This window comes from Pongo pygmaeus, chromosome 10, assembly GCF_028885625.2.
Source record: "Pongo pygmaeus isolate AG05252 chromosome 10, NHGRI_mPonPyg2-v2.0_pri, whole genome shotgun sequence".
NCBI classification, from domain to species: domain Eukaryota; kingdom Metazoa; phylum Chordata; class Mammalia; order Primates; family Hominidae; genus Pongo; species Pongo pygmaeus.
Window position 1 is genome coordinate 28,761,936 of NC_072383.2, and position 24,101 is coordinate 28,786,036.

Below are 24,101 nucleotides of genomic sequence, written 5' to 3' on the forward strand. Positions count from 1 at the left end.
TACCCATCATGGTTGAAGGATTTGAATTGGGAAAGTTCCTTTGGGTTTTTCCAAAAGGTGCTGTTACCTTGTATAGATATCCACTTATCTATTCACATGGACCAGCAAACAGGACTTCTCTCTATATAGATATAAATGTCTAGAATGAACACTGGATGCATAAAATAAACTGATCTGTTCAGACAACTATTTTCAAATAGTTTTTTTTTGCATCTTTCTTAGAAGAACTGTTTTGTTAATGCTAAGAGGTAAATGCTGCTTATTATAACCTGTAATCACAGCTCTGCTTTGTAGAAAAATCAACTTTCTGCAACTCATAGATCTTGCTGAAACACTGTTCTTGTGATTTTAGTACAACTTTCACTTTCTTTTATAAAGTATAAAATCTCACACTGAAGACAACAGTAGCCCTTGCGTTTGCTAGTATGGGATTGTCCACTAAGGGACAGCTAAAAGAACTGAAATAGTTAGTGCTTGGAGATCTGAGAGTGGCAACTGTGGATGTGATTCTTTTAAGGTAAAATCAACAGGCACTTACTTTATGTCAAAAGAAAAATTAGGCATATTCAGTTCATTCTTCTCTCAGTGCCTAGGACTTAATAGATTGGAATACATTTCATAAATAAAGAATTGCTTGCACTGGGTAACTGATTTGATGTAAATGCCAAAGGAGAAAGAGTAAAAGGAAAATGGCATAGAGTCTGAGCTAGAGTAACAGGGACAGTATTAGTATTAACCAAATATCAAATAAGAACATTTAAGAGAGGAGGCCGGGCACAGTGGCTCATGCCCATAATCCCAGCACTTTGGGAGGCCGAGGTGGGTGGATCACGAGGTCAGGAGTTCAAGACCAGCCTGGCCAAGATGATGAAACCCCGTCTCTACTAAAAATACAAAAATTAGCCAGGCGTGGTGGCGGGTGCCTGTAATCCCAGCTACCTGGGACACTGAGGCAGAGAATTGCTTGAACCCAGTAGGCAGAGGTTGCAGTAAGCCGAGATCACGGCACTGCACTCCAGCCTGGGAAACAGAGTGAGACTCTGTCTCAAAAAAAAAAAAAAAAATAGAGAAAAAGACTCTCGGGGAAATTGGATGAATTTGTGAAGTCCCAGATGTCCCGACACACTGAATTGGGAATATCACAGGCATTTAGATACAGAGCCTGGGAGCCTGGAGAGAGAGATTAGGCCCAGAGATTTTGATCCTCTAGAGGGCACTTAGAACATAATCTTAAAGTGGCATCGGGGAAGAAAAAAAAGCAGGGGTGCTACAGCAAAGACACTATCAGATGACAGATGTGGGAAAGTGGTCATGTCAAGAAGCGAAAGGAGATGATTTTGAAGGATGTAGGAGGTAGTCAACAGTACCACATGCTATGGAAAGATTGGGAATAATTCCATTATGAATTCAAATCACTCAAGGAAAGAATATGGCAATCATATCACACTCTTTTAATCTCCAAAGGGCTTGTAATGTTATTAACTTTACACACAGTAAACTATGGAGCAGAACATACATGTGTGTTCCATTTCTAATATTTACAAGGTGCTCTTTGTAAATCACTGATTTATAGACCAACAGAAGAATTCTTAACAGTTCTAGAACCAAGAAGATTAACATCATGTTCATTCCATATTTTAAAATTCATTGTCGGTATTCTGCACTTGGAGTAGCTGAAACAGAAAAAGAGACAGCAGAGAACCTAGATCTGGCTGGTGCTTCTTCTCGGCCAAAAGATTCACAGAGGAACAGTCCCTTCCAGATACCGCCTCCATCTCCAGATTCCAAAAAGAAATCCAGAGGTATCATGAAACTCTTTGGAAAGTAAGTAAAGCAGTGAACAAGTGAAGTGGGCCCTGTCTTACATGTTGCTTAAAAGTGGCTGGAAATGGGCATGGACTTGTAAGGCCTTTGTATTCCTCTTATGGAAGGAAGTTTGGATTGTGATGTGGGATTTACTAACTCATTGGGTCTTAGTTAAAGTTTAAATTTAAATGTCTATGTTAACGACACAAAGAGGATTAGTTCCAGTAGGTGCACTAGTTAAAAATGTTCTTATTAACAAGTCTAAGGCCTCCTCAGGTCTAATACTGGCCATGTGTGTTATGTCTTCTTCAGACTTAGGAGAAGTCAATCAACTACATTCAACCCAGATGACATGTCTGAGCCTGAATTCAAAAGAGGAGGGACAAGGGCAACCGCGGGGCCCCGACTGGGTTGGTCTCGAGACTTGGGACAGTCTAACAGGTAAGAAGAGCCAACTGATAGACTTTTGCATCTCTACCCAGCATCATAGCCTCATGAGTCCTGCAGTGTTAGTACTGTCATTGGGTTAAACAAAGTCATTGCTTAATGCTGTGTCTAGTGAAAGGGGCCATCATCTTTAGAGCAGTGCAATTTGTCACTGGTTGATGAACATACAGAAGGTGAGGGCTGTGCGTACTAGGGGAGAGGCCAGAGCTAAAGTGTCAGCAGCATCTGTGTTAGAATGGCTTTCAGACTTAAATTTTACATAGATGGTAACTACAAGTACTCTAAAGCATAACTTTGGAAAGATGGGATAGCATAGTGGTTAAGAGTATGTTCTAGAATCAGACCACTTGGATTTGCTTTCTGGCCTTACCACTTTCTACCAGCTGGGTGACCTTGAGCAACAGCTTCCACACCCTGTGCCTCAGTCTTCTCATCATCATAATTAGTACCTACCCCAAAAGCTGATCATGAAGGTTAAACAAGTTAATATGTGTTAAATATTTGGCAGATAATAACTACTCAAGAAATATTAGTATATAACAGAATCTATGAAAGCACTTAAAGACAAAAATGCTATCAGAATCCTTATATTTATCAGGACTATATAATATTTTATCCATTAAGATTCTAAGAACTGCTCTGACACTCTTACCAAAGTTTAGGGCTGGCTTAGAACTACTACATTGACTCACTGTGTATAAGAGGGTGGGGTTGGCAAACATAAAGTACAAGGCATTGATACCAAATCTTTTAACAGTATAATAGACTGACTAGAAACCCTTTAAATATAGCCCCTCCCATACAGGTGGAACACTGGACATAGGTTACATCAAGGAGGAAACTCTCTTTGGCCTTCTTCAAATACCAAACAGTTTCATTTGCCATATGTTGTCTTTGAACACAGTAGAGCTCCTTGTGCTATTTAAAAAAGAACATTCATCTTCTCCTCCGCACCCTGCCCCCACCCCGGAACAAGAACACTATTTGTGTATCTAAGTAAAAGAAAACAGGAATTTTGCTTTGATTGTTTCCTACACTCAGTGACAACATATTGCCCTCTTCTCATTGGTTACCATATGGAAATAAACCATAATTCTGCTAAAGTTAGTTCAAATTAGACTTAAGTTTCTTTCAGTCCAACTGAGTTTCCTGTCTGGGAATCCAATCTTCAAACAACATTGGTTGAAACTGATACAGTGACTTGTGTTTGTCCAGTTTAGTCTTTTTCTGTAGCACTTGTTCTTGCTCTATCACATTAAATCTTTTGTGGTTTCATTTGAAATGAAGACAGTGGTCTTAGAAGATAACTTTCAACCAGTTGTTCCTCCAATGTATACTAAAAATTAAGCTTTTCGTGGTCAAATGTGTATCACCAGGGAATTTCCATGTCTATTGAATGTATAGTTGTTTAAAACTAATGATAAGCCACAGGATTGGCTTTGGATTATTTTTCATGCAATTACTCATTTTCCTGTAGTGACTTGGATATGCCATTTGCCAAGTGGACCAAGGAGCAGGTTTGCAATTGGCTGATGGAACAGGGCTTGGGCTCATACCTGAATTCTGGCAAGCACTGGATTGCATCCGGCCAAACGCTTTTGCAGGCTTCTCAACAAGATCTAGAGAAGGTGACTTCTTCTCTATTTTGTTCACACAATGGATACTGAGAAGAAAACAGTATGAATGTAGGGTTGTTTTATAGTCTAGAAAGGGCCATGAGTGAAGCCAGTAAAAACTCTCTAAACACAAGTTTGGGTTTTCAATTGCTTCATGTTTATTTTTTCTGGTGGTCTTGGGAGGACCTGGTCTTGATGATTCCTTATGGAACACTTAAGCCATTGGGCATTTTAATGAAAAATAATTACATAAGCATAATTAAGTTCATATTTCTCAAAATCATTGTATGGCTTTATCATTGGCCTGTTTTCTCAGTGTAAGATATGCAATTAACTTCACTTTGCAAAAGGAAAAAAAAAAGCACCCTACAATTTATATCTAATTATTTAACATTTCTTCCCAATTATTTAATATTTTGTACAAAATAAGAGTCAAATTCGTTTTATGCATGTTACAGTTCCTAGCTTACAAAGAAAATGAGTCACTAGGGAATGCCTAACACACCCCTAAGATAATTGTGGTGGTCTTGGCTTTTCAGGGACCTTTTGTTCAACAACACTTTACTAGCCCAAGTTAGGGTTGTAATTTAGTATTGAATTGGGTCTTTAATGCTAGCTTCATTTTGGATAAATTTGCATCCTTTGCCAGTGGCACCCAGCCTATATAGATAGAATTATAAAGTCAATGTTTATTGTTTCAGGAACTTGGAATCAAGCATTCACTTCATCGAAAGAAACTCCAGCTGGCACTCCAAGCCCTGGGATCTGAAGAAGAAACCAATCACGGGAAGCTGGATTTCAACTGGGTCACTAGTAAGGAGTTTTTATTCTAACAAAATGAAATAATTATATACATAGCTGCTTTTTCTTTTTAGTTACAAGAACAGATGTTTCGTGGCATGGTAGCAACACTGGCCTCTCTCTTTTAGGATGGTTGGATGATATTGGCCTCCCTCAATATAAGACCCAGTTTGATGAAGGACGGGTTGATGGTCGAATGCTGCATTACATGACTGTTGTAAGTGACTCACTCCTGGGGTTTGGGGGAGGAAAACTTTTTTTCTCTGAAAAACACAGGAATTGAGTAAGCCAAACACAGTGTTTTCAGTGATTCCACCAGAGTTTGAAGCTGTTGCTTGAACTTGAGGAGAATGGCAGGCATATTTCCCGTGAAGTTGAAGTTGTAGCATTTGGTGATTGTGATTGAACAGGCTTGGGATAATGTGAAACCCCAGTGTAAGCTAAGTGAAGCCTAATTTAAACTAAGCTCTCCAGAAGGTTGATTTTATATGTAATACATTCAACAATGTAAACACTGAAGTGTACACTTTGAATGGGTACATTTTATGGTATGCAAATTATATCTCATAAAGATTTTTTTTTATTATTTCTTTTGAGATGGAGTCTCTCTCTGTCACCCAGGCTGGAGTGCAATGGCGCGACCTCAGCTCACTGTAACCTCTACCTCCTAGGTTCAAGCCATTCTCCCGCCTCAGCCTCCCGAGTAGCTGGGACTACATACAGGCTCACGCCACCATACCCAGCTAATTTTTTTGTATTTTTAGTAGAGACGGAGTTTCGCCATGTTGGCCAGCTGGTCTCAAACTCCTGACCTCAAGCGACCTGCCTGCCTCGGCCTCCCAAAGTGCTGGGATTATAGGCATGAGTCAACACGCCCAGCCTAAAGATATTTTTTAAATAGAATGTAGAATTTTTAAGCCCAAGCTATCTCTAAGTTATGGGTTTCTATGTGCAATGACCATTTGGAAGAGGCCACCCTTTTGACCTGACATCTTCAGGGACTTGTCTTCTCCCTGCCTTTCCACTCTGGACAACTGTTACCTGAAACCCTATCACCCGTCTCACTTCAGCCCAGTTCTGCTACAGCAGGAGTTACTGGGGTTAAAGGAGGAGGGAGGAAGGCTAGACTTCCACTCCAGTTCCTTCATTATTGTACATTTCTAGCCCTCCAGCCAATGTGTAGGACTATTCCCTGCTTTACAGCAGTGGGAAAGATGGATTCCAGGAGAACATTGTTTTAGGTTCCATACCACTATTAATGTTCTACTTAAAATTCTCTTTATTTATTTATTTTTATTTTTATTTTTATTTTATTTTATTTTATTTTGAGATGGAGTCTCGCTCTGTCGCCCAGGCTGGAGTGCAGTGGTGCAATCTCGGCTCACTGCAACCTCCCTCTCCTGGGTTCACGCCACTCTCCCGCCTCAGCCTCCCGAGTAGCTGGGACTACAGGCACCCGCCACCATGCCCGGCTAATTTTTTGTATTTTTAATAGAGACGGGGTTTCACCATGTTAGCCAGGATGGTCTCGATCTCCTGACCTCGTTATCCACCTGCCTCGGCCTCCCAAAGTGCTGGGATTACAGGTGTGAGCCACCGAGCCCGGCTGTGTTCTACTTAAAATTCTTTTATTTATTTATTTATTTTGGAGACAGAGTCTCACTCTGTTGCCCAGGCTGGAGCGCAGTGGCACAATCTCAGCTCACGGCAACCTCCACCTCCCAGGTTCAAGTGATTCTCCTGCCTCAGCCACCTGAGTAGCTGGGATTACAGGTGAACACCACTGCTCCCGGCTAATTTTTGTATTTTTGGTGGAGATGGAGTTTTGCCATGTTGGCCAGGCTGGTCTGGAACTTCTGACCTCAGGAGATCCACCTGCCTCGGCCTCCCAAAGTGCTGGGATGACAGGCGTGAGCCACTGTGCCCGGCCTAAAATTCTTTTATTTAAACAGCTTTTTGTGAAGTAGGCTATAGACCTAACTACCCTAAGCATAATCTTTTTCAAGTAGCGAGTTTTAAACAGCCAACTTAAGTAGGCATTTCTCAATATCAAAAAAATTTGGAGTTCAGTTCATGGATTTTTCTTCTCTATCATTGAACCCAAGCCCCTTACCTTGATGGGCACATCACGTAAACCTGCGTGAAATAATACTAATATGTGTAGTATGTTGCACATTTACTATGTGTCAAACATCCTTTTAAGCATTTTGCTCATATTAATACTGGATTCTCAATAACCCTTTTAGTTAATATTACTAATATTATTATAGTGTGAATAATATATATTAAAAAGTTTTTAAAACTTTTTATTTTAAAATAATTTTAGATTTACAGAGAAGTTGCCAAAGCTAGAATTCTGTATACCTTTCACTCAGCTTCCTCTAATGTTAACATCTTACGTAATCATGATTACATTCATCAAAATTAAGAAATTAACGTAGATGTTAATACAATCAACTAAACTGAAGACTTTATTCACATTTCACCAGTTTTTCCAGTAAGGTCCTCCTTCTTTTCCAGGATCTAATCTAGGACACTACATTAAAACACACATTTTGTGACTTAGGACTTCTGGGGTCAAATTTTCCAGGGTCATTTACTCTTTTATAGCCATTTCACATACGCTGCTTGTGATTTTAAGCTTGAATTTGTTCACATATATACTATATAATTATATAATACTATATATACATAGTATTATACACACATATGTAATACTGTAGATACATAGAGTATGTATATATATACACACACGTACACATATATGTATGTTTGTATATGTGTGTATGTGTATCCATATATACACACACACACATAATCTGTATATCTATAGTATTATAATACTATTATTATCCCTACTTTTTTACATGTATAAAGGAAGGAATCCAGAGATTGGGTAACTTGGTAACCAAGTTTCCACAGTTAGCAATAGAAAGTCATAGAGAGTTTGAACTCAGGCTGTTTCAAGATCCCTGCTTTTAATAGCTCACGATTATGACTAGAACACATTCAGTAAATATTTGCCTCCCTATCTAAGTGTAAGTATGTTCCCCCTGAGAATGTGGACAAATTCAAGCTTAAAATCACAAGAAGCATCTGTGAAATGGCTATAAAAGAGTAAATGACCCTGGAAAATTTGACCCCAGAAGTCCTAAGTCACAAAATATGTGTTTTAATGTGGATTAGATCCTGGAACAGAAGAAGGACCTTACTGGACAAACTGGTGAAATGTGAATAAAGTCTGCAATTTAGTCAATTGTACATTAATTTCTTAGTTTTGAGGAATGTAATCGTGATTATGTCAGATGTTAACATTAGAGGAAGCTGAGTGAAAGGTATACAGAATTCTATCTTTGGCAACTCCTCCACAAATTTAAAATTATTTTAAAATAAAAAGTTTTTAAAAATCCAAAATTAGGAAGAAAATCACCCAGAAAGTCTGTTTTGATATACAATAAAACTGTTTCTTTTTAAAATCCTTCAAAGTATAAAGAATTTCAAAAATAATTAACATTTTAATCACACTGTAAACATTGTGCATTCAGATATTTTTTTAAGCTGATAGACTAGTTAGATGAAAAGAGCCCACATTGAAATGTTTGGAATGGGTGTCTCAATCCTAAATTAAAACAAGTACTCTTTCTAACATGTCTTAAGACACTATTTTTAAGGAATTACTCCAGAAAAACTTCAGGAAATAATTTTTGCCCGATTAGTAGCTTCAAGGATTTAAACTGATTAATATTTTTATTAAATATTTCTGTAGTAGATTACATTTTTTTCTTTCTTTGATGAGAAATGTTTTATCAGAAAGGTGTGTCTAAAATGGATGTTTTCCTTGTTTATTTTCTGGGTGTGTTTGGAAGTAGACTGGTGCTTATCTTCATACTGCCCCCAATATCACCTTCTTCTGAAATAATTCGTTTTGGTGTGTTTGGTATATTTGAAAATATTCCCAAGAGCCACAGACTGGTGAAAATTCTTCCTTGAAGGGGTTGATTGATAATATATGTGATACTTATAACTTCATTTTTCTTCTCTCCTTAACTCTGACCAAAACCTTTGCACTGATTGATATAGTTTTGCCAAAATTTTTCACAATGTCTGCTAGATAAACCATAATAATCTAGAGCTATTCAATAGCAGACAGGTCCTTACTAAAAAATAATTTAGAACTAGAGAATTATTAAGGTCAGGGAATAGTATAATAAGAGCACTGTTCTGATTTTCCCCAAAACTATGGTGTGCCTTAGTTCAGAAAACCCAGCCTTGCTAGGAGCGGTGCCTCACGCCTGTAATCCCAGCTTTTTGGGAGGCTGAGGCCAGGGGACTGCTTGAGCCTAGGAGTTTGAGATAGCCTGGGCGATATAGTGAGACCCTGTCTCTCCAAAAAAAACAAAGATGAAAAAAGAAAGCCAACTCTTGATCACGTTCACCAATGAGCATCGTTTGCTCTTCGCTATCTGCTGAAAGGAAATAGAGAGGGCAGTTTATCCAATGCCTAAGTACTTTATCCACAGATAAAGTCCTCAAAACTAAAGAGGAAACAAATAAATTCCCTGTTTGTAGTATGTGCAGATCAAGTCAAAGCAGATCACCTTTTGTAGTGACCCAGCAAGTGCTTTTCAAACTGTGTTTTTCAGAGCCCTGGGGTTCTACATATCTCAGAGCATCTGGAAGAGAGAGAAACAGGTGGAAGTCAGCTTCATTGGCAAAAAATACTAATCTGGGGTTTGGGGGAAGATTTTGTTCCAAATGGGAAAGTGGTTTCTGACAAGCTCTTGGGGCATATTGGTTTGAGGGGCTCTTCTCCTTTTACTCCAGTTTTCTGAGATTCCCTAAGAAAATCCTCCTGCTACAGGCCAGCACAGTGAGCTGCTCCTTTTGTTCTTTTTTGCAGGATGACTTACTGTCTTTGAAGGTTGTGAGTGTGCTACACCATCTCAGTATCAAAAGGGCCATCCAGGTCCTGAGGATCAATAACTTTGAACCAAACTGTCTACGGAGGCGGCCATCTGATGAGGTAGTGTTTTAAGATTGAGGTTTATAAGCATGCACTTCCCAGGCATGGGACTGTCCATGTGTCGAAACTAAGAGCCATTTTTCTTGGAGCCTGCAGGAAAAGCCTTAAAATCCAGCCTTATTTACTTCTTAGGCTTTTTCTGTATTCCTTCCTTTTCTCTCCATGATGGTTCCCCTTGTGTAACTAAAGCCAAGGGTTCTTTTTCAGTTATGCTTCTTCCTTTTCTTGGGTGTATTTTTTTTTCCTGACTCCCTAATCCACAGAGATAAATATCACTATAAAGACTTCCTTTTCTGGCCAAGTATAGTGGCCAATGCCTGTAATCTCAGCACTTTGGGAGGCCAAGGCAGAAGAATCACTTGAGCCGAGGAGACCAAGACCAGCCTGGGCAACATAGGGAGACCCTGTCTCTACAAAAATAAGAATAAATTAGCCAGGCATGGCGGGTGCACGCTGGTGGTCCCAGCTACTCAGGAGGCTGAGGTAGGAGGATCCATCTGAGCCTGGGAGATGGAGGCTGCAGTGAGCCCTGATTATACCACTGCAACGCCAGCCTGGGTAAGAGAGTTAGACCCTATCTTAAAAAAAAAAAAAAGACTTCCTTTCCTAAAGCAATGCTTTATTAGTATATAAGAAAGCTTGAAACTCAAACTATGACAGAAATTCTTTAAAAGAGAATTTTTCCCTTTCTTTTTGCATTTAGTGGGATGTTGAGTAACAGTACTCCGTGGAGCAGACTTTTTAGACAGAAAATGCAATTTAATATTTAGGATCCTGGTTGTGTGTTCCCATAGAATACCATCGCCCCGTCAGAAGTTCAGAAGTGGACTAACCATCGAGTGATGGAGTGGCTGCGCTCTGTGGACTTGGCAGAATATGCCCCCAATCTCAGAGGCAGTGGTGTCCATGGTGGGCTCATGGTAAAGCTCTGATTTAATTTAAAATTGACTGACTTTGCTTCCTTTAGTCAGTAGGATATTATCAATTTTTGCTTATCATAATCCTAAAGTCATCTGACTCAACCCTCCTGCCCTATTTCTAGTAAACCTTTACTTTCAGAGTATTTGTATTGATATCTTAGAACTCTAGATTGAATTTAAAGCCAGTTCTCTTTTATTGTCCTCTTTCATGTTGAATAACATGTAGCTGCTTTCTCTCATATGATCATGTTTGAAAACCCCTGCAAGGATGCAGATTGTATTTCTGCACGTTGATGTTGTTTAAGGAGTTGGCTCCCACAGACAGCACCCCAGAGAAGCAGAGCACTGATACTAGGATGCCTGAAGCCTGGATTTCAGGACCAGCTCTGTCACTCACTAACTTGGGAAAAATGGAGAGAAGATATCTAAATTAAAGATCAAAGTCTATATTGTGTCTGCTTCACCGGGCTGTTGAGAGGATCATTGGAGATAACCTAAGAGAAAGAGCTTTGCAAATTATAAAGCACAATACAAACATGTATGATTTGTGGTGACTTTTGACAAGCTTTTTTTTTTTTTTTTTTTAACAGGTTCTAGAGCCTCGTTTTAATGTAGAAACAATGGCTCAGTTATTGAACATCCCACCCAATAAGACTTTGCTGCGAAGACATTTGGCCACTCATTTCAACCTTCTGATTGGGGCTGAGGCACAGCACCAGAAGCGAGATGCCATGGAGCTGCCAGATTATGTACTTCTAACAGCTACTGCCAAAGTGAAGGTTGGTTCAGGCTCATACGGTTTAACAATTGCTTGGCGCAAAGGCACCATTTTGTCTGTTTCCTGGTTATTCTGTTTTCTGGGGTTTACTGAGTTTTGTGGATGGGTTCCTTACCAGCAGATGCAGGAATCCTCAGCGCTTAGTTGTCTTGGGAGAAAGATGTTGGCCAAGAGACAGTTCACAGATAGCAGAGAGCTTTATTGAAGGGAAATAGGAAGCAAAGAGCTTATTGTAAGAAAAAAAAAAAAGAAGAAGAAGAAGAAGTACAGGGGCTGATCCTGCAGGGAAAACAGCAGGGTCACAGTAACAATGTTTATTTAAAGGAACAGTACACTCCAAAAACCGAGGCACAGCGGACTGCTGAAAGAGAATGGGCCCAGGAGTTCTGCCTTGGGTTTTTATTATGTCCAGTTTTTTCTTGAAGCTCTCGCCTCTGTCTCTGTGTTAAGTCTCTGCCTTTTTTATCTCGTTTTCCCGCTCCTGCCTTAAGTCCTTGCCTTCTCCCTGCCTAGTTCCCATCCCTTGAAGAACATGAGTTTGAATTGCACAGGTCCACTCCTACTTGGATTTTTTTTTTTCAAGCAAATGTGGAGGGATGCAAAACCCACATATAGGGAAGCCCGACTTTTTAGGTACACGGGTACTGCTGGACTTGAGTATGTACGGATTTTGGTATACATGGGGGTCTTGGAACTAATGCTCTGTGTATACTGAGGGACAACTGAGTATATATCTTTTAAAAGTATGATAATTAAGAGAATGCACCCGGATAGCTCAGTCAGTAGAGCATCAGACTTTTAATCCGAGGGTCCAAGGTTCATGTCCCTTTTTGAGTGTTCCCTCTTAGGTGGGCATGGTGGCTCATGCCTGTAGTCCCAGTGCATTGGGAGGCCAAGGCAGGAGGATCACCTGAGTCCAGTAGTTCAAGGCTGCAATGAGCTATGATTGAGCTATGAGCATGCCACTGCACTCCGGCCTGGGCAACAGAGCAAGATTCTGTCTCTAAAAAAATAATAATGAACAGCATAATATTGGCTTCCATAATCCATGTATTGGCAATGCAGACAGCCCATAACTTGGGTCCAAATATTGATTGCAGTTGTTCTGTTTTTATAAATCAGTACAGAAGAGAGATTTCTCTTGTACAGATTTAGCTTCTCTGGCTGATGATTGACCAGCCTCGTAAATAGGAAAATACACTTTAAAAGTGATTGAAGGTGGGCCAGAAGAGAATGGGTATTTCCTAATTTACCTGGATTTATGGATCATACCAAATTCAGATTACTTTTTCTTCTTTAAAATTAATCCTAGATTAACTCTTCTAAATATGTGATCTCAACCAACTTGATGGGTTACTGGGTCCTCCAGAAATTTGTACCGAAGATCTTTTTAATCTTTTTGTTACCCCCTCTATCTGCCTGAGTATCCAATGACCAATATGGAGTTTCTCTTCTAAATATCACTGAAGTTTCCTTTCCAAAAAATTCTTTTAGCAGTCACCAGTCCTGTTATGGAAGCAGAATAGGCATACAAGATAATTATAGCCTCACCCAAAGAAAAAATATAGTGAAGTCTGTTCTATTTTGCTAATCTTAGATTGAAAAACCTTGCAAAATTGGATTCAGCTGTGAGAAATCTCATTGCATTAAGTCCTGTCTAATCAAAACTATGAAGCCAGGTGCAGTGGCTTGTGCCTGTAGTTTCAGCTACTCCGGAGGCTGAGGCAGGAGGATCCCTTGAGCCCAGGAGTTTGAGGCCAGCCTGGACAACATAGCAAGAGTCTGTCTCTAAAAATAATAGTAATGATGTAATCAAATTATTCTTGCCATATTTTGTTTAGAACAGTGACTATTCAGCTATGTGGCGTGAATAAGAAGAATAAGATTAATTTCCTGAGATTCATAACAAGGGTCATTTATCATTGCATCATTTATATGCCTAGGATGCCCTTTCGTTTTTATCCAAATTTAAACATCCAGCTACTTTTCTCTCTACCATGGGGTAAATAATTAAATTATACATGTAGGAGGGATGGGGCAATGCAAAAAAAAATTACATGTTATCAGTCCTTGATTATATGAATTTTATCAAATCCTTTGGATGTTTTTGTTTGCTTTTCTTTAAAAGCCAAAGAAACTTGCCTTTAGCAATTTTGGGAATTTGAGAAAGAAGAAACAGGAAGATGGTGAAGAATATGTTTGTCCAATGGAACTGGGACAGGCATCAGGAAGTGCATCTAAGAAAGGATTTAAACCTGGTTTGGATATGCGCCTGTATGAGGAAGATGATTTGGACCGGTTAGAGCAGGTAAATCCAACACTATATACCTTTTTTCAAGTTCTTCCATCATTCAGACACTAAATGGGAACTTTGTATACTGTGTCTGATCGAGGACATTTTCTTCAAATAACTAAAAATACAGATAATAATAAAATAATGGTGAACACTTAAGAGATCACCTATATCTTCCAGGTACCATCCTAAGCACTTAATGCATACTATGTTTATGGTAACCTTAAGACATGGAGAGCATTGTTATTCTCATTTTGGAGATAAGGAAACTGAGGCACAGAGAGCTAAGTAACTTGCCTAAGGTCCCTGTCTCTTTGGCTCCAAAGCCTGTGATATTTATCAATATTTTGCCGTCTCTGTATTAAAACATGTTAGGAATGGACAGGTTATTCTACCTAGCCTTTTCAGATTAAAGTCGCGGGACCACATATTTCCCCTCTAATCAACAATGCATTGCTACTATTAGCAAAGGCATTAGACTAGCTGTGTCAGTAAAGTGTCTCTTCTAATTTTTCACTTCCGGTTGCAGTGGTGAAAGGAGATTATCACCAGAAGTGTTCTGTTGCTCCTACCCCATTCAGTGCTATTTGTATTATTTCTTCTTAGACTTTTGTTCCTCTTGCTGCACTTTCCCTGAAATTGTGAAAACACTTATGTCATGTTATGGTTTGTTCTTTGCAGATGGAAGATTCAGAAGGGACAGTGAGACAGATAGGTGCATTCTCTGAAGGCATCAACAATCTGACGGTGAGTTTGTGAAATGAATTGAAAATGTTATTCAATAAAATGTCTTTTATAACAACCCCAAAGGACCACATGTCTCTTGGAGAATGTGTAGTTCTGAGCTCTTGGCTCTCAGTGTGACTCCCTGTCTCCTTGTTTTCCAGCACATGTTAAAAGAAGATGACATGTTTAAAGATTTTGCTGCCCGTTCCCCCAGTGCCAGCATTACAGATGAAGACTCAAACGTTTGACCGTAGCACCTGGATGAACATTAGGAGTGCTTAGTCTTTTTTCTACTTGCTTTTCCAAACACTCACAGTATATACAACAGGCAGCAGATTGTCTATTGTTTGTTGTTCCAACTTCTGCTGTCGAGAAATTTAAAGAGAAAGCAGGAGTAATGTGCCGATTCTGAAGTTGCCACAAAAAAATAAGACACTGGTGAATGACAGTATAATTGTTTTTCTTCTATTTAATGTAAAAATCTGTGATATATTATATTTAAAGTGTTGCATTTAAGATGAGTATTTTACCAGAGTGTTTCCATTCACATCCGCAGTATGGAGGATTTGAGGAACAGTAACCAGGATGTGAATGATTTTGTTACATCAGTGTTCACTGTAGCCACCTAAGTAGGACATTATATGATTTCAGAATCAATATGTGGAACTTCTTTAAGCATTCAGTGTGCCCACTAAATGCCAGCCACACCTCCACTTGCCTCTTATTGTCTTATTTTTATATATTTGTCTAAATATATGTATATATACAGTACATAGAAAATAGAACTTTTATTTTGTGACCTAAGGACGATGGTGAAAAGATCACGTTTTCAAAACAATCTGGTGATCAGAGTGTTCATGTACCAGCTGGTTTCTGAAGAGGTCAGAATGATCTTTCTCCATACTGACTTTTAACAATGTTGATCATTGAGGCTAAATTAATATATATGAAATATTCCTTTTTGATGACACCACAAAATTGTTGAACAGTTTAAGAATTTCAACCTTAATCTTGAATCCCTTTACCTCATATGGAAGAACTTGAGGGACATTAGTATACTTTTTTTTAAGATGGAGTCTCTCTCTGTCGCCCAGGTTGGAGTGCCGTGGCATGATCTTGGCTCACTGCAACCTCCACCTCCTGGGTTCAAGCCATTCTTCTGCTTCAGCCCCAAGTAGGTGGGACTCCAGGCACGCACCACCATGCCTGGCTAATTTTTGTATTTTTAGTAGAGACGGGGTTTCACCATATTGGCCAGGCTGGGACTCGAACTCCTGACCTTGTGATCTGCCCGCCTCAGCCTCCCAAAGCACTGGGATTACAGGCATGAGCCACCACACCCAGCCTGTTATTTTTTTTTTTTAATTTTTATTTTTTTTTAGTGACAGAGTCTCATTCTGTTGCCCATGCTGGAGTGCGGTGGCGTGATCATAGCTCACTGCAGCCTTGAATTCCTAGGCTCCAGTGATCCTCTCACCTCAGCTTCCCCAATAGCTAGGATTACAGGTGTGTGGCCTCCCACCCCACCCCACCCTTCACACGTGGCTGATTTTTCAAAAAATTTTTTTGTAGAAACAGGGTCTCACCGTGTTGTCCAGCCTGGTCTCAAACTCCTGTCCTCAAGTGATCCTCCCACCTCAGCCTTTCAAAGTGCTGGGATTACAGGTGTGAGCCACTCTGCCTGGCCTACCACTAACTTGAATACATTCAGAATCACCTCCTCTCCCCAAAATTTGTAGAAATAGTTTTTGAGGAAACCAAAAGCAAAGCAGAAACCTTTACAGTATTGTTTCTTTTCTCTTTGTTAACTATGTCATTACATCAAAATACTAACAGTCTGCCTAAACATGTTCATTGTACATTTCTCAGGCTATCAATGAATGGAGGTTTTTAAAAAGTTGAATATTTGTCTGAACATTTTATTTCAAAGTTCAAAAAAACAGAGGCTGCAAAATTCATTTTATAATGGCTATTTTGTGATGATAAGATGTAGTTCATGTTTTTCTGTAGCACTGGGCCCAAATATTCTTTGTAAAGAAAATCGCTGCAGCAAAAACTGTTACTGTATTTATTATATTTGTAGAAGTATTAGAAAAATATTCTATTTTTTATTCAGTGCTACATAATTACCCATGGTAGCCAACCCTACAAAAGACAGGTTTTCACAAACTGAGGTGGAGGTGGGCAGTTCAGGATCTGCCATTGGACTTGATTATAAACCGTATTTGGATATCAGTGGTATTATCTTTTAAGTTGTCAGCAAGTTACCAAGGTATTCATTAAAGAACTTGTAATATCAAATTACTATTTATTAATAACAATTGATTTGATGCTAATAATAATTTTCTTTAAACTCTACCATTCATTATGTGGTAACTGTATTGAACTTACTTTATTTGGATTTTATTTTAATGTGACTAGATGTCACCACTTGAAAAAATCAATTTGTTCTTAGAACCTGGTTGAAAATACCAGGAAACTGTTACAGATGCCAATTTTTTTTTTTTTTTTTTTTTTTTTTGAGATGGAGTCTTGCTCTGTTGCCCAGGCTGGAGTGCAGTGGCGCGATCTCAGCTCACTGCAAGCTCCGCCTCCTGGGTTCACGCCATTCTCCCGCCTCAGCTTCCCGAGCAGCTGGGACTACAGGTGCCTGCCACCACGCCTGGCTAATTTTGTTTTTGTATTTTTAGTAGAGACGGGGTTTCACCGTGTTAGCCAGGAAGGTCTCAATCTCCTGACCTCGTGAATCGCCCGCCTCGGTCTCCCAAAGTGTTGGGATTACAGGCGTGAGCCACCATGCCCGGCCCAAATATTTTTTATTCAGGATGGTATAACCTAACTGATAATATGTAATAAGGTTAAATTTTTTTATGATGTATTTTATTTACAAATATCATACACTGCTGGTGTTACCATATGAAAGGAAATAAAGTCAATTGATAATTGCCTCATTTTTATTGCCCTTATTTCATTTTCTGTTGTTCATAGTAACAGGCTTTGTTTCTGATATAGAAAATAACACAATCTCTTTATAAACTGCCATAAATTTGTTCGAATGGAGTTTATAACGTGTATCAACAGATAGGAATTTGAGGCCTTTGTTTGAGAAGCTTTTGTAGGAAAAGAAGCAACTGAGCTGGGAAATGAAGAATCATGGCAGAAGGTAAAAGAAACAAAAACAAACAAAAAAAGAAAGTAGGAAAAGCAAAGGGAAATGACTCACCTACAGATTGGAAGAAGTTAGTTGTAGAAAGAGGTGTATGGATATTTAAAAAACTAACATAGGGCTGGGTGCAGTGGCCCATGCCTATAATCCCAGCACTTTGGGAGGTCGAGGCGGGAGGATTGCTTGAGCCTAGGAGATTGAGACCAGTCTGGGCAACATGGTGAAACCCCACCTCTACAAAAAATACACAAAAATTAGCCAGGTGTGGTGGTGTACACTTGTAGCCCCAGCTACTCAAGAGGCTGAGGTGAGAAGATCACCTGAGCCCAGGGAGGTTGAAGCTGCAGTGAGCCATGATTGCGCCACTGCACTCCAACCTGGGTAGCAGAGTGAGACCCTGTCTCAAAAAACAAAAACAAAAAGAACTAACGTGCTATTTTTACTTCAACTAAAACTTGGAAAGAGGAAACATGTTGGAAGAGATTACCAAAGATTAAAAGTAGAGTGACTATAACCTAGACAGAACAGATGTTTTGTGTGAAATTTAGTATCTTTAACTTAATAAACCAGCAGGAACTGTATGAACACAACACACCCAACTGACAAACACAGAGAACTAACATATTTATTTAGCTGTATGTATATATGCTTAACTACACCCGAGGAAGCTGTAGAGTTAGAAAAACATGAACCATTAACAGATGTGACCTCCTTGCAGAACTTTTACTTTGAAAAAGAAGTACGTCTGAACCAGATTCACATGTTTGATATGTGGATGCAGAGAAATGGGGCAGAAAGCGTCGCAACAGTTGGCTGTGAAGGACAGCAAAGAGGTGCCTGTCATCTGTGAGGTGGTCAGTGAAGCTATAGTCCATGCAGCTCAGAAACTGAAGGAGTACCTTGGATTTGAATATCCTCCAAGTAAACTCTGCCCAGCTGCAAATACTCTGAATGAGATATTCTTAATCCATTTCATCACTTTCTGCCAAGAAAAGGGAGTTGATGAGTGGCTGACCACCACCAAGATGACCAAGCACCAAGCCTTCCTGTTTGGTGCAGACTGGATTTGGACCTTTTGGGGATCCGACAAGCAAATAAAGCTTCAGCTTGCAGTACAGACTCTGCAGATGTCTTCACCTCCTCCTGTGGAATCTAAGCCTTGTGACCTTTCCAATCCAGAATCAAGGGTAGAGGAGTCTTCCTGGAAGAAAAGTAGATTTGATAAGCTAGAAGAATTCTGTAACTTAATAGGAGAGGATTGCCTGGGTCTGTTTATCATCTTTGGTATGCCAGGAAAGCCTAAAGACATCAGGGGAGTTGTCCTGGACAGTGTCAAAAGTCAGATGGTGAGGAGCCATCTGCCAGGAGGGAAGGCTGTGGTTCAGTTTGTCCTGGAAACTGAAGATTGTGTGTTCATCAAAGAGCTGCTCAGAAACTGTCTGAGTAAGAAAGACGGGCTGAGAGAGGTGGGCAAGGTTTATATTAGCATTCTCTGACTTGGATATATATTATGTGACTGTTGGAAAAGAAAAAAAGATTCTAATAAGCAAGCTCACCTATTTGCATCATTCCAGCATGGGATTTTTTTTCATTTGTTTTCCCATTGATTGAAAATGATTACTGGGATCAAAGTACATTCATGTCACAATTACAGAGAGAGAGAGAAAAAAAGAAAACCCTGGCTCTGCCTATGATTTAAAAACAGTTCAGGAAAAGTTATAATTTAGTTTAATATTTCATTCACTTATTCAATAATAAAAATGGAAGAGAGATAATAAAGTCACATTTAAAGTTTGATTTGCAAAAAAAAAAAGTGTCTTTGTTTGAAATAATAAGTCTAGCACTCAAAAGTATAAAATGTGTTTTTGCATCTGTTGGTGGGAGATGGGTAGGGTGAAGTAGTGGGTAAGGCTACAGAGCAGGTTTAATTACATTTGTAACGCCAGTTTCAAGCCAGGCACAGTGGCTTACGCCTGTGGTCTCAGCTGCTCAGGAGGCTGAGGTGGGAGGATCGCTTGAGCCCAGGAGTTTAAGGCTACAGTGAGCTGTGATTGCACCACTGTACTCTAGCCTGGGCAACAGAGTGAATCCTCGTCTTTAAAAAAAAAAAAAAAAAATAGTTTGAGTTCAGGACTCCTGGGCAAAACTCACAGCATTCTTTTCCTCTAACACTTACCTTCTTCTGTCTTCTCCCTAGCTGCTGTCTCTGCACTGAGAGGACTTTGATGGGATTTACTTTGAGATTCACTTTAGTGTTAGCTCTGCCTATGATTTAAAAACAGTGACCTATAAAACTATTCCTTTTAATAATACTTGTTTAGCCTTTGCAGTAAGGAAGATGTATTCACATATAATAACCATTTTTACTTAAAAGCCAGTGTGGAATTATAACAGTACAAAGAGGAATCACCATTATTTATTGCACTTGTAAGTCAAGTCAGATGCTTTACGTATATTAGCGTGATTTGCATGTGTCTTCCATGACTCTAAGAGGTTTCTATTTGCCAAATCAAAGAGGCTAGATAACTCATAAATCTATTAAGTGGCTTGTAACAAAAAAGTAAAGTCTGCCCAGTTACAAAGCCCATATTCTACAGTCGTGTAAAGAAAATTCCCTGTAAGCCTATAAGTTATGTTAAGTAAAAATCAATTAAAAAAAAAAAAAGAAGAAGAAAAGAAAATTCTTTGGCCAAGAAGGGTAGCTGTGATCCCAACACTTTGGGAGTCTGAGGCTGGAGGATTGCTTGAGCCCAGGAATTCAAGACCAGCCTGGGCAACATGGTGAAACTCTATCTCTACAAAAAATACAAAAAGTCATGGTGATGTATGCCTGTAGTCCCAGCTACTTGGGAGGCTGAGGTAGGGGGATTGCTTGGGTCCAGGAGGTCAAGGTTGCAGTGAGTCGTGATCGTGCCACTGCACTCCAGCCTAGGCAACAAAGCAAGACCCCATCTCAATAAATACATAAAAAGAAAATTCTCTGATTTTAAACTACTGGAATTGCTGAGACAACAAAGATGTTCTCGTGCAAAAATGCTAGCTGGTTGCTGTTGCTCATTTTCCCTCCATTTCCTGGCCTTAATCTGTGGCTACTTTTCCTGTTGTTGAACCACCTGTTCACTGATACGCAGCCATTAGAAACATGGGCTGAATCCTTTCAACTGCATCCAACCTCTTAAAATCATTTCTGTTTCTGACAGTCTTCTTACGGCCTTCGACCTTTCTGTGTTTTGGAATTTAGGACATGTTCCTGTGAGGCTAAATTAAGACATATGAGTGCAATGTGTCTCATGCACTCATGAGTGCATGTGCATCATGCAGGTATTCCAAAGTAAGAAATACATTTGTTGCTGTGATCTGTATAACTGAAGCATGTTGCAGTGCACTCTGATAGTTTGTCCTACATCGGTTTGTAAAATGCTGACTGCAAGCTACCAAATTGCTATCATGACCAGCAATAGGTCACAATGCAGAGCTGTCAAAACTTTGTCATGGTAGAAGGAGTGAGAGCTTTCGAGTTTAGCTGAGGACAAACCTGCTTAAAATCCCAGCTCTTTTATTTACACTTATCCAACCAAACCTCTGTGCTGGTTATTCTCATTTCAACCTCCACATCTACTCCCCACCTTGTCTGCCTTCTTCTGGGCTCTGACTGCATCACTCTGGCTTCCATCCAGTGGAGAGCACGAGATCAGAAAGGGGACAGGTCTGGAATGTATTAGCCCAACTTTCCCTGCCTCACTATGACGCTTGGTTCCAGACAGCTCCTGTCCAGCTGGCCCTTCTCTGAGACTCCAGCTCCCTCCCCTTCCCCTCTCAGGCCATTGTCCCTTCCGGGATGCTTCATCATTCTTTGTTAGTTCCTTGCACCCTGCCCCCACCCTGTAGATGTACTTTTTCCTTAGGTAGACTTGAGGGTGCCATTTGATTTCTTCTATAGCCCTAATGCCTCCTGATTTTCCTATCTAAAAACCAGAGATGACAATATCCACCTCGTAGAACTGCTATTCGTTATAGAATTAAGAATAGTCAGCCAAGCGCGGTGGCTCACACCTGTAATCCCAGCACTTTGGGAGGCTGAGGCAGGCGGATCACGAGGTCAGGAGTTCAAGACCAACCTGACCAACATGGTGAAACCCCATCTCTACTAAAAATACAAAAATTAGCCGTGGCACATGCTTGTAATCCCAGCTACTCAGGAGGCTGAGGCAGGAGAATTGCTTGAACCTGGGAAGCGGAGGTTGGAGTGAGCTAAGATGGCGCCACTGCACTCCAGCCTGGGTGACAAAGAGAGACTCCGTCTCAAAAAAAAAAAAAAAAAAAAATCAAAAGTGCTTAGTATAGTAATCCAAATCCACTCTTTGATTCTTTATCCAGCCCAGTAAACAGGATCCACAGTGAATCTAAAGGCGCGTCGTTAACTTCAATCTAGATTTAGGCTTAAGAGCATGCCCTGTTTTCTTTCCGTTGAGCCTGGTGTTCTTCAAATTAAAATACGCCTTGCAACATTGGGGAACACCAACCCCCAAATCCCTTCTCTTCAACTTTATCTCCCAAAGAAGTCCTGGGGGAAAGCGAGGAAGGGAGCATTCATAATCCCCATGATGCCTGCAGCTTCAGGAAAGAAGAAAATGATGTATATTCTCTTCAGCCTCAAGAAATGGCTTTGTTTTCCCTCCTATCAATGTTTATTCACCCCCATAGCCCTCTCCTTGAGGAACCTGGAATAGGAAGAACATATCTGTGGCCCTGTAGTTGTCCTTCATTAGAAACTGGCATGAAAGAGTGTTTAATAAAATGGAGTATTGATATACACAATTACTTGTCAATTAAAAATGACTTTTTTAAAAGAAGGTGAGTATTGGCAGAGACGTCTGTTTCTTCTTTTTGGTAGTGAAGTCTCCAACAGCATAGAGTCAAGCTCAGCTTTTGCAATTTGGGTTAATATATTGCAAAAAAAAAAAAAAGGCTTAAAAGTGTAAATGGAAGATAGATTCATTCAAACATAATTGCTGAGTGCCTATTACATGTTGGGCTTGTTCTGTGCCCTGCCAATCCGGCAGTACAAAGAACAAAGTTCCTAGTCTCAGGGAGTCTATCTTAATGGTGGAAGACAGACAAACACGTGCAGATGTTTAAATGCATATTTTCAAAACATCTCACGCCTGTAGTAATCCCAGCACTTTGGGAGGCTGAGGCCGGCGGATCACTTGAGTTCAGGAATTTGGAACCAGCCTGGGCAACATGATGAAACCCTGCATCTACTAAAAATACAAAAATTAGCCTGGTATGTTGGTGTGTGCCTGTAGTCCCAGCTACTTGGGAGGCTGAGGTGGGAAGATCGCTTGAGCCCAGGAGGAGGAGGTTACAGTGAACCCAGAACCAGCCACTGCACTCCAGCCTGGGCAACAGAGTGAGACCCTGTCTCAAATAATAATAATCAATTTTAAATTACATCAAGAGTAATGTAAAGAAAAAGCATGATCAGGGAATAAAGAATGTTAGGAGGTGCTATTTTATATTGGGTGGTGAAGGAAGGCCTCAGCGAGGAGGGGGCAATTAGCTAGAAATCTGAAGGAAGACACTGAGCATCAGTGCAGACATTTGGGAAAGGGTGTTCTAAGCACAAAGAACTGCAAATGCAAAGGACCTGGAATGCGAGTAGATGTGAATGTGGATAGCAAAGGAGGCTGACGTGGACAGAGAGCAGAGTGAGCTGGAGGCGAGAGGTGGGAGATGAGTTTGCAGAAGTAGCCAGCAAACTGATCAAGCTGGTCAAACTTGTAAGCTGAAGTAAGGACTCAACTATTCTGAGTGATGGGGGAGAGAAATGTCTTGACTGACCTGTACCTTAAAAGCCTCACTTGAAGCCAGGCATGGTGGCTCACACCTGTAATCCTAGCACTTTGGGAGGCCAAGGTGGGTGAATGACTTGAGGCCAGGAATTCAAGACCAGCCTGGCCAACATGGTGAAACCCCGTCTCTACTGAAAACATAAAAATTAGCCTGGCATGGTGGCATATGCTTGTAATTTCAGCTACTCGGGAGACTGAGGCAGGAGAATCGCTTGAACCCAGGAGGCAGAGGTTGCAGTGAGCCGAGATCGTGCCTCTGCACTCCAGCCTGGGTGACAGAGCAAGACTCTGTCTCAAATAAGCAAACCCTCACTTGATTACTCGGGAGAGACTTGATGGTAGAAGAAAAAGAAGAGAAGCAGAACCCAGGTAAGCATCTAGGAAGCTGTAGTCACCCAGATGAGAGAAAAAGGTGGCCTGGACCACACTCGTACAGGAGGAGGTGTGAAGAGGTCAGATTTAGAATGTAGTTGAAGGTAAAGTGTACAGCGTTTGCTGATGATTGGATGTGGGGTTTGAAACATGTAACAATTAGATGCTGTATTTCCAAATGTCTTGAATAATAAGAATATATGCAAGGGCAGAAATAAATTTGTCTTTGACTTTCCTTTATCCAAAGAAATCAGAAGATGGAGAAAAGCATTTTAGAGAAACAGTGCCAGGGTACGTG

General features: G+C 40.2%; 2 protein-coding genes across 24 annotated transcripts in view; both read left to right on the plus strand.

Annotated features, from left to right (window-relative positions):
- The window catches only part of LOC129009636 (liprin-beta-1), a 180,779-nt gene extending 163,418 nt beyond the window's left edge, over positions 1–17,361 (plus strand). For 20 of the 23 annotated variants that reach the window (XM_054442914.2, XM_054442921.2, XM_054442922.2 and 17 more), the window contains 11 exons: positions 1,674–1,824; positions 2,119–2,247; positions 3,731–3,881; positions 4,571–4,682; positions 4,799–4,887; positions 9,571–9,693; positions 10,488–10,613; positions 11,204–11,392; positions 13,520–13,699; positions 14,366–14,431; positions 14,572–17,361. In XM_054442914.2, the coding sequence (XP_054298889.1) occupies positions 1,674–1,824; positions 2,119–2,247; positions 3,731–3,881; positions 4,571–4,682; positions 4,799–4,887; positions 9,571–9,693; positions 10,488–10,613; positions 11,204–11,392; positions 13,520–13,699; positions 14,366–14,431; positions 14,572–14,658 (1,403 nt within the window). In that variant the 3' untranslated portion in view covers positions 14,659–17,361. The remainder of the gene's footprint in view (positions 1–1,673; positions 1,825–2,118; positions 2,248–3,730; positions 3,882–4,570; positions 4,683–4,798; positions 4,888–9,570; positions 9,694–10,487; positions 10,614–11,203; positions 11,393–13,519; positions 13,700–14,365; positions 14,432–14,571) is intronic. The other 3 variants (XM_063672551.1, XM_063672553.1, XM_063672552.1) reach the window with 1 other exon arrangement.
- Positions 17,361–21,952, plus strand: REP15 (RAB15 effector protein). Its single transcript, XM_054442929.2, has one exon. The coding sequence runs from the start codon at positions 18,362–18,364 to the stop codon at positions 19,070–19,072; it is 711 nt and encodes a 236-aa protein (XP_054298904.1). The 5' UTR covers positions 17,361–18,361; the 3' UTR covers positions 19,073–21,952.
- The last annotated feature ends 2,149 nt before the right edge of the window (positions 21,953–24,101 follow it).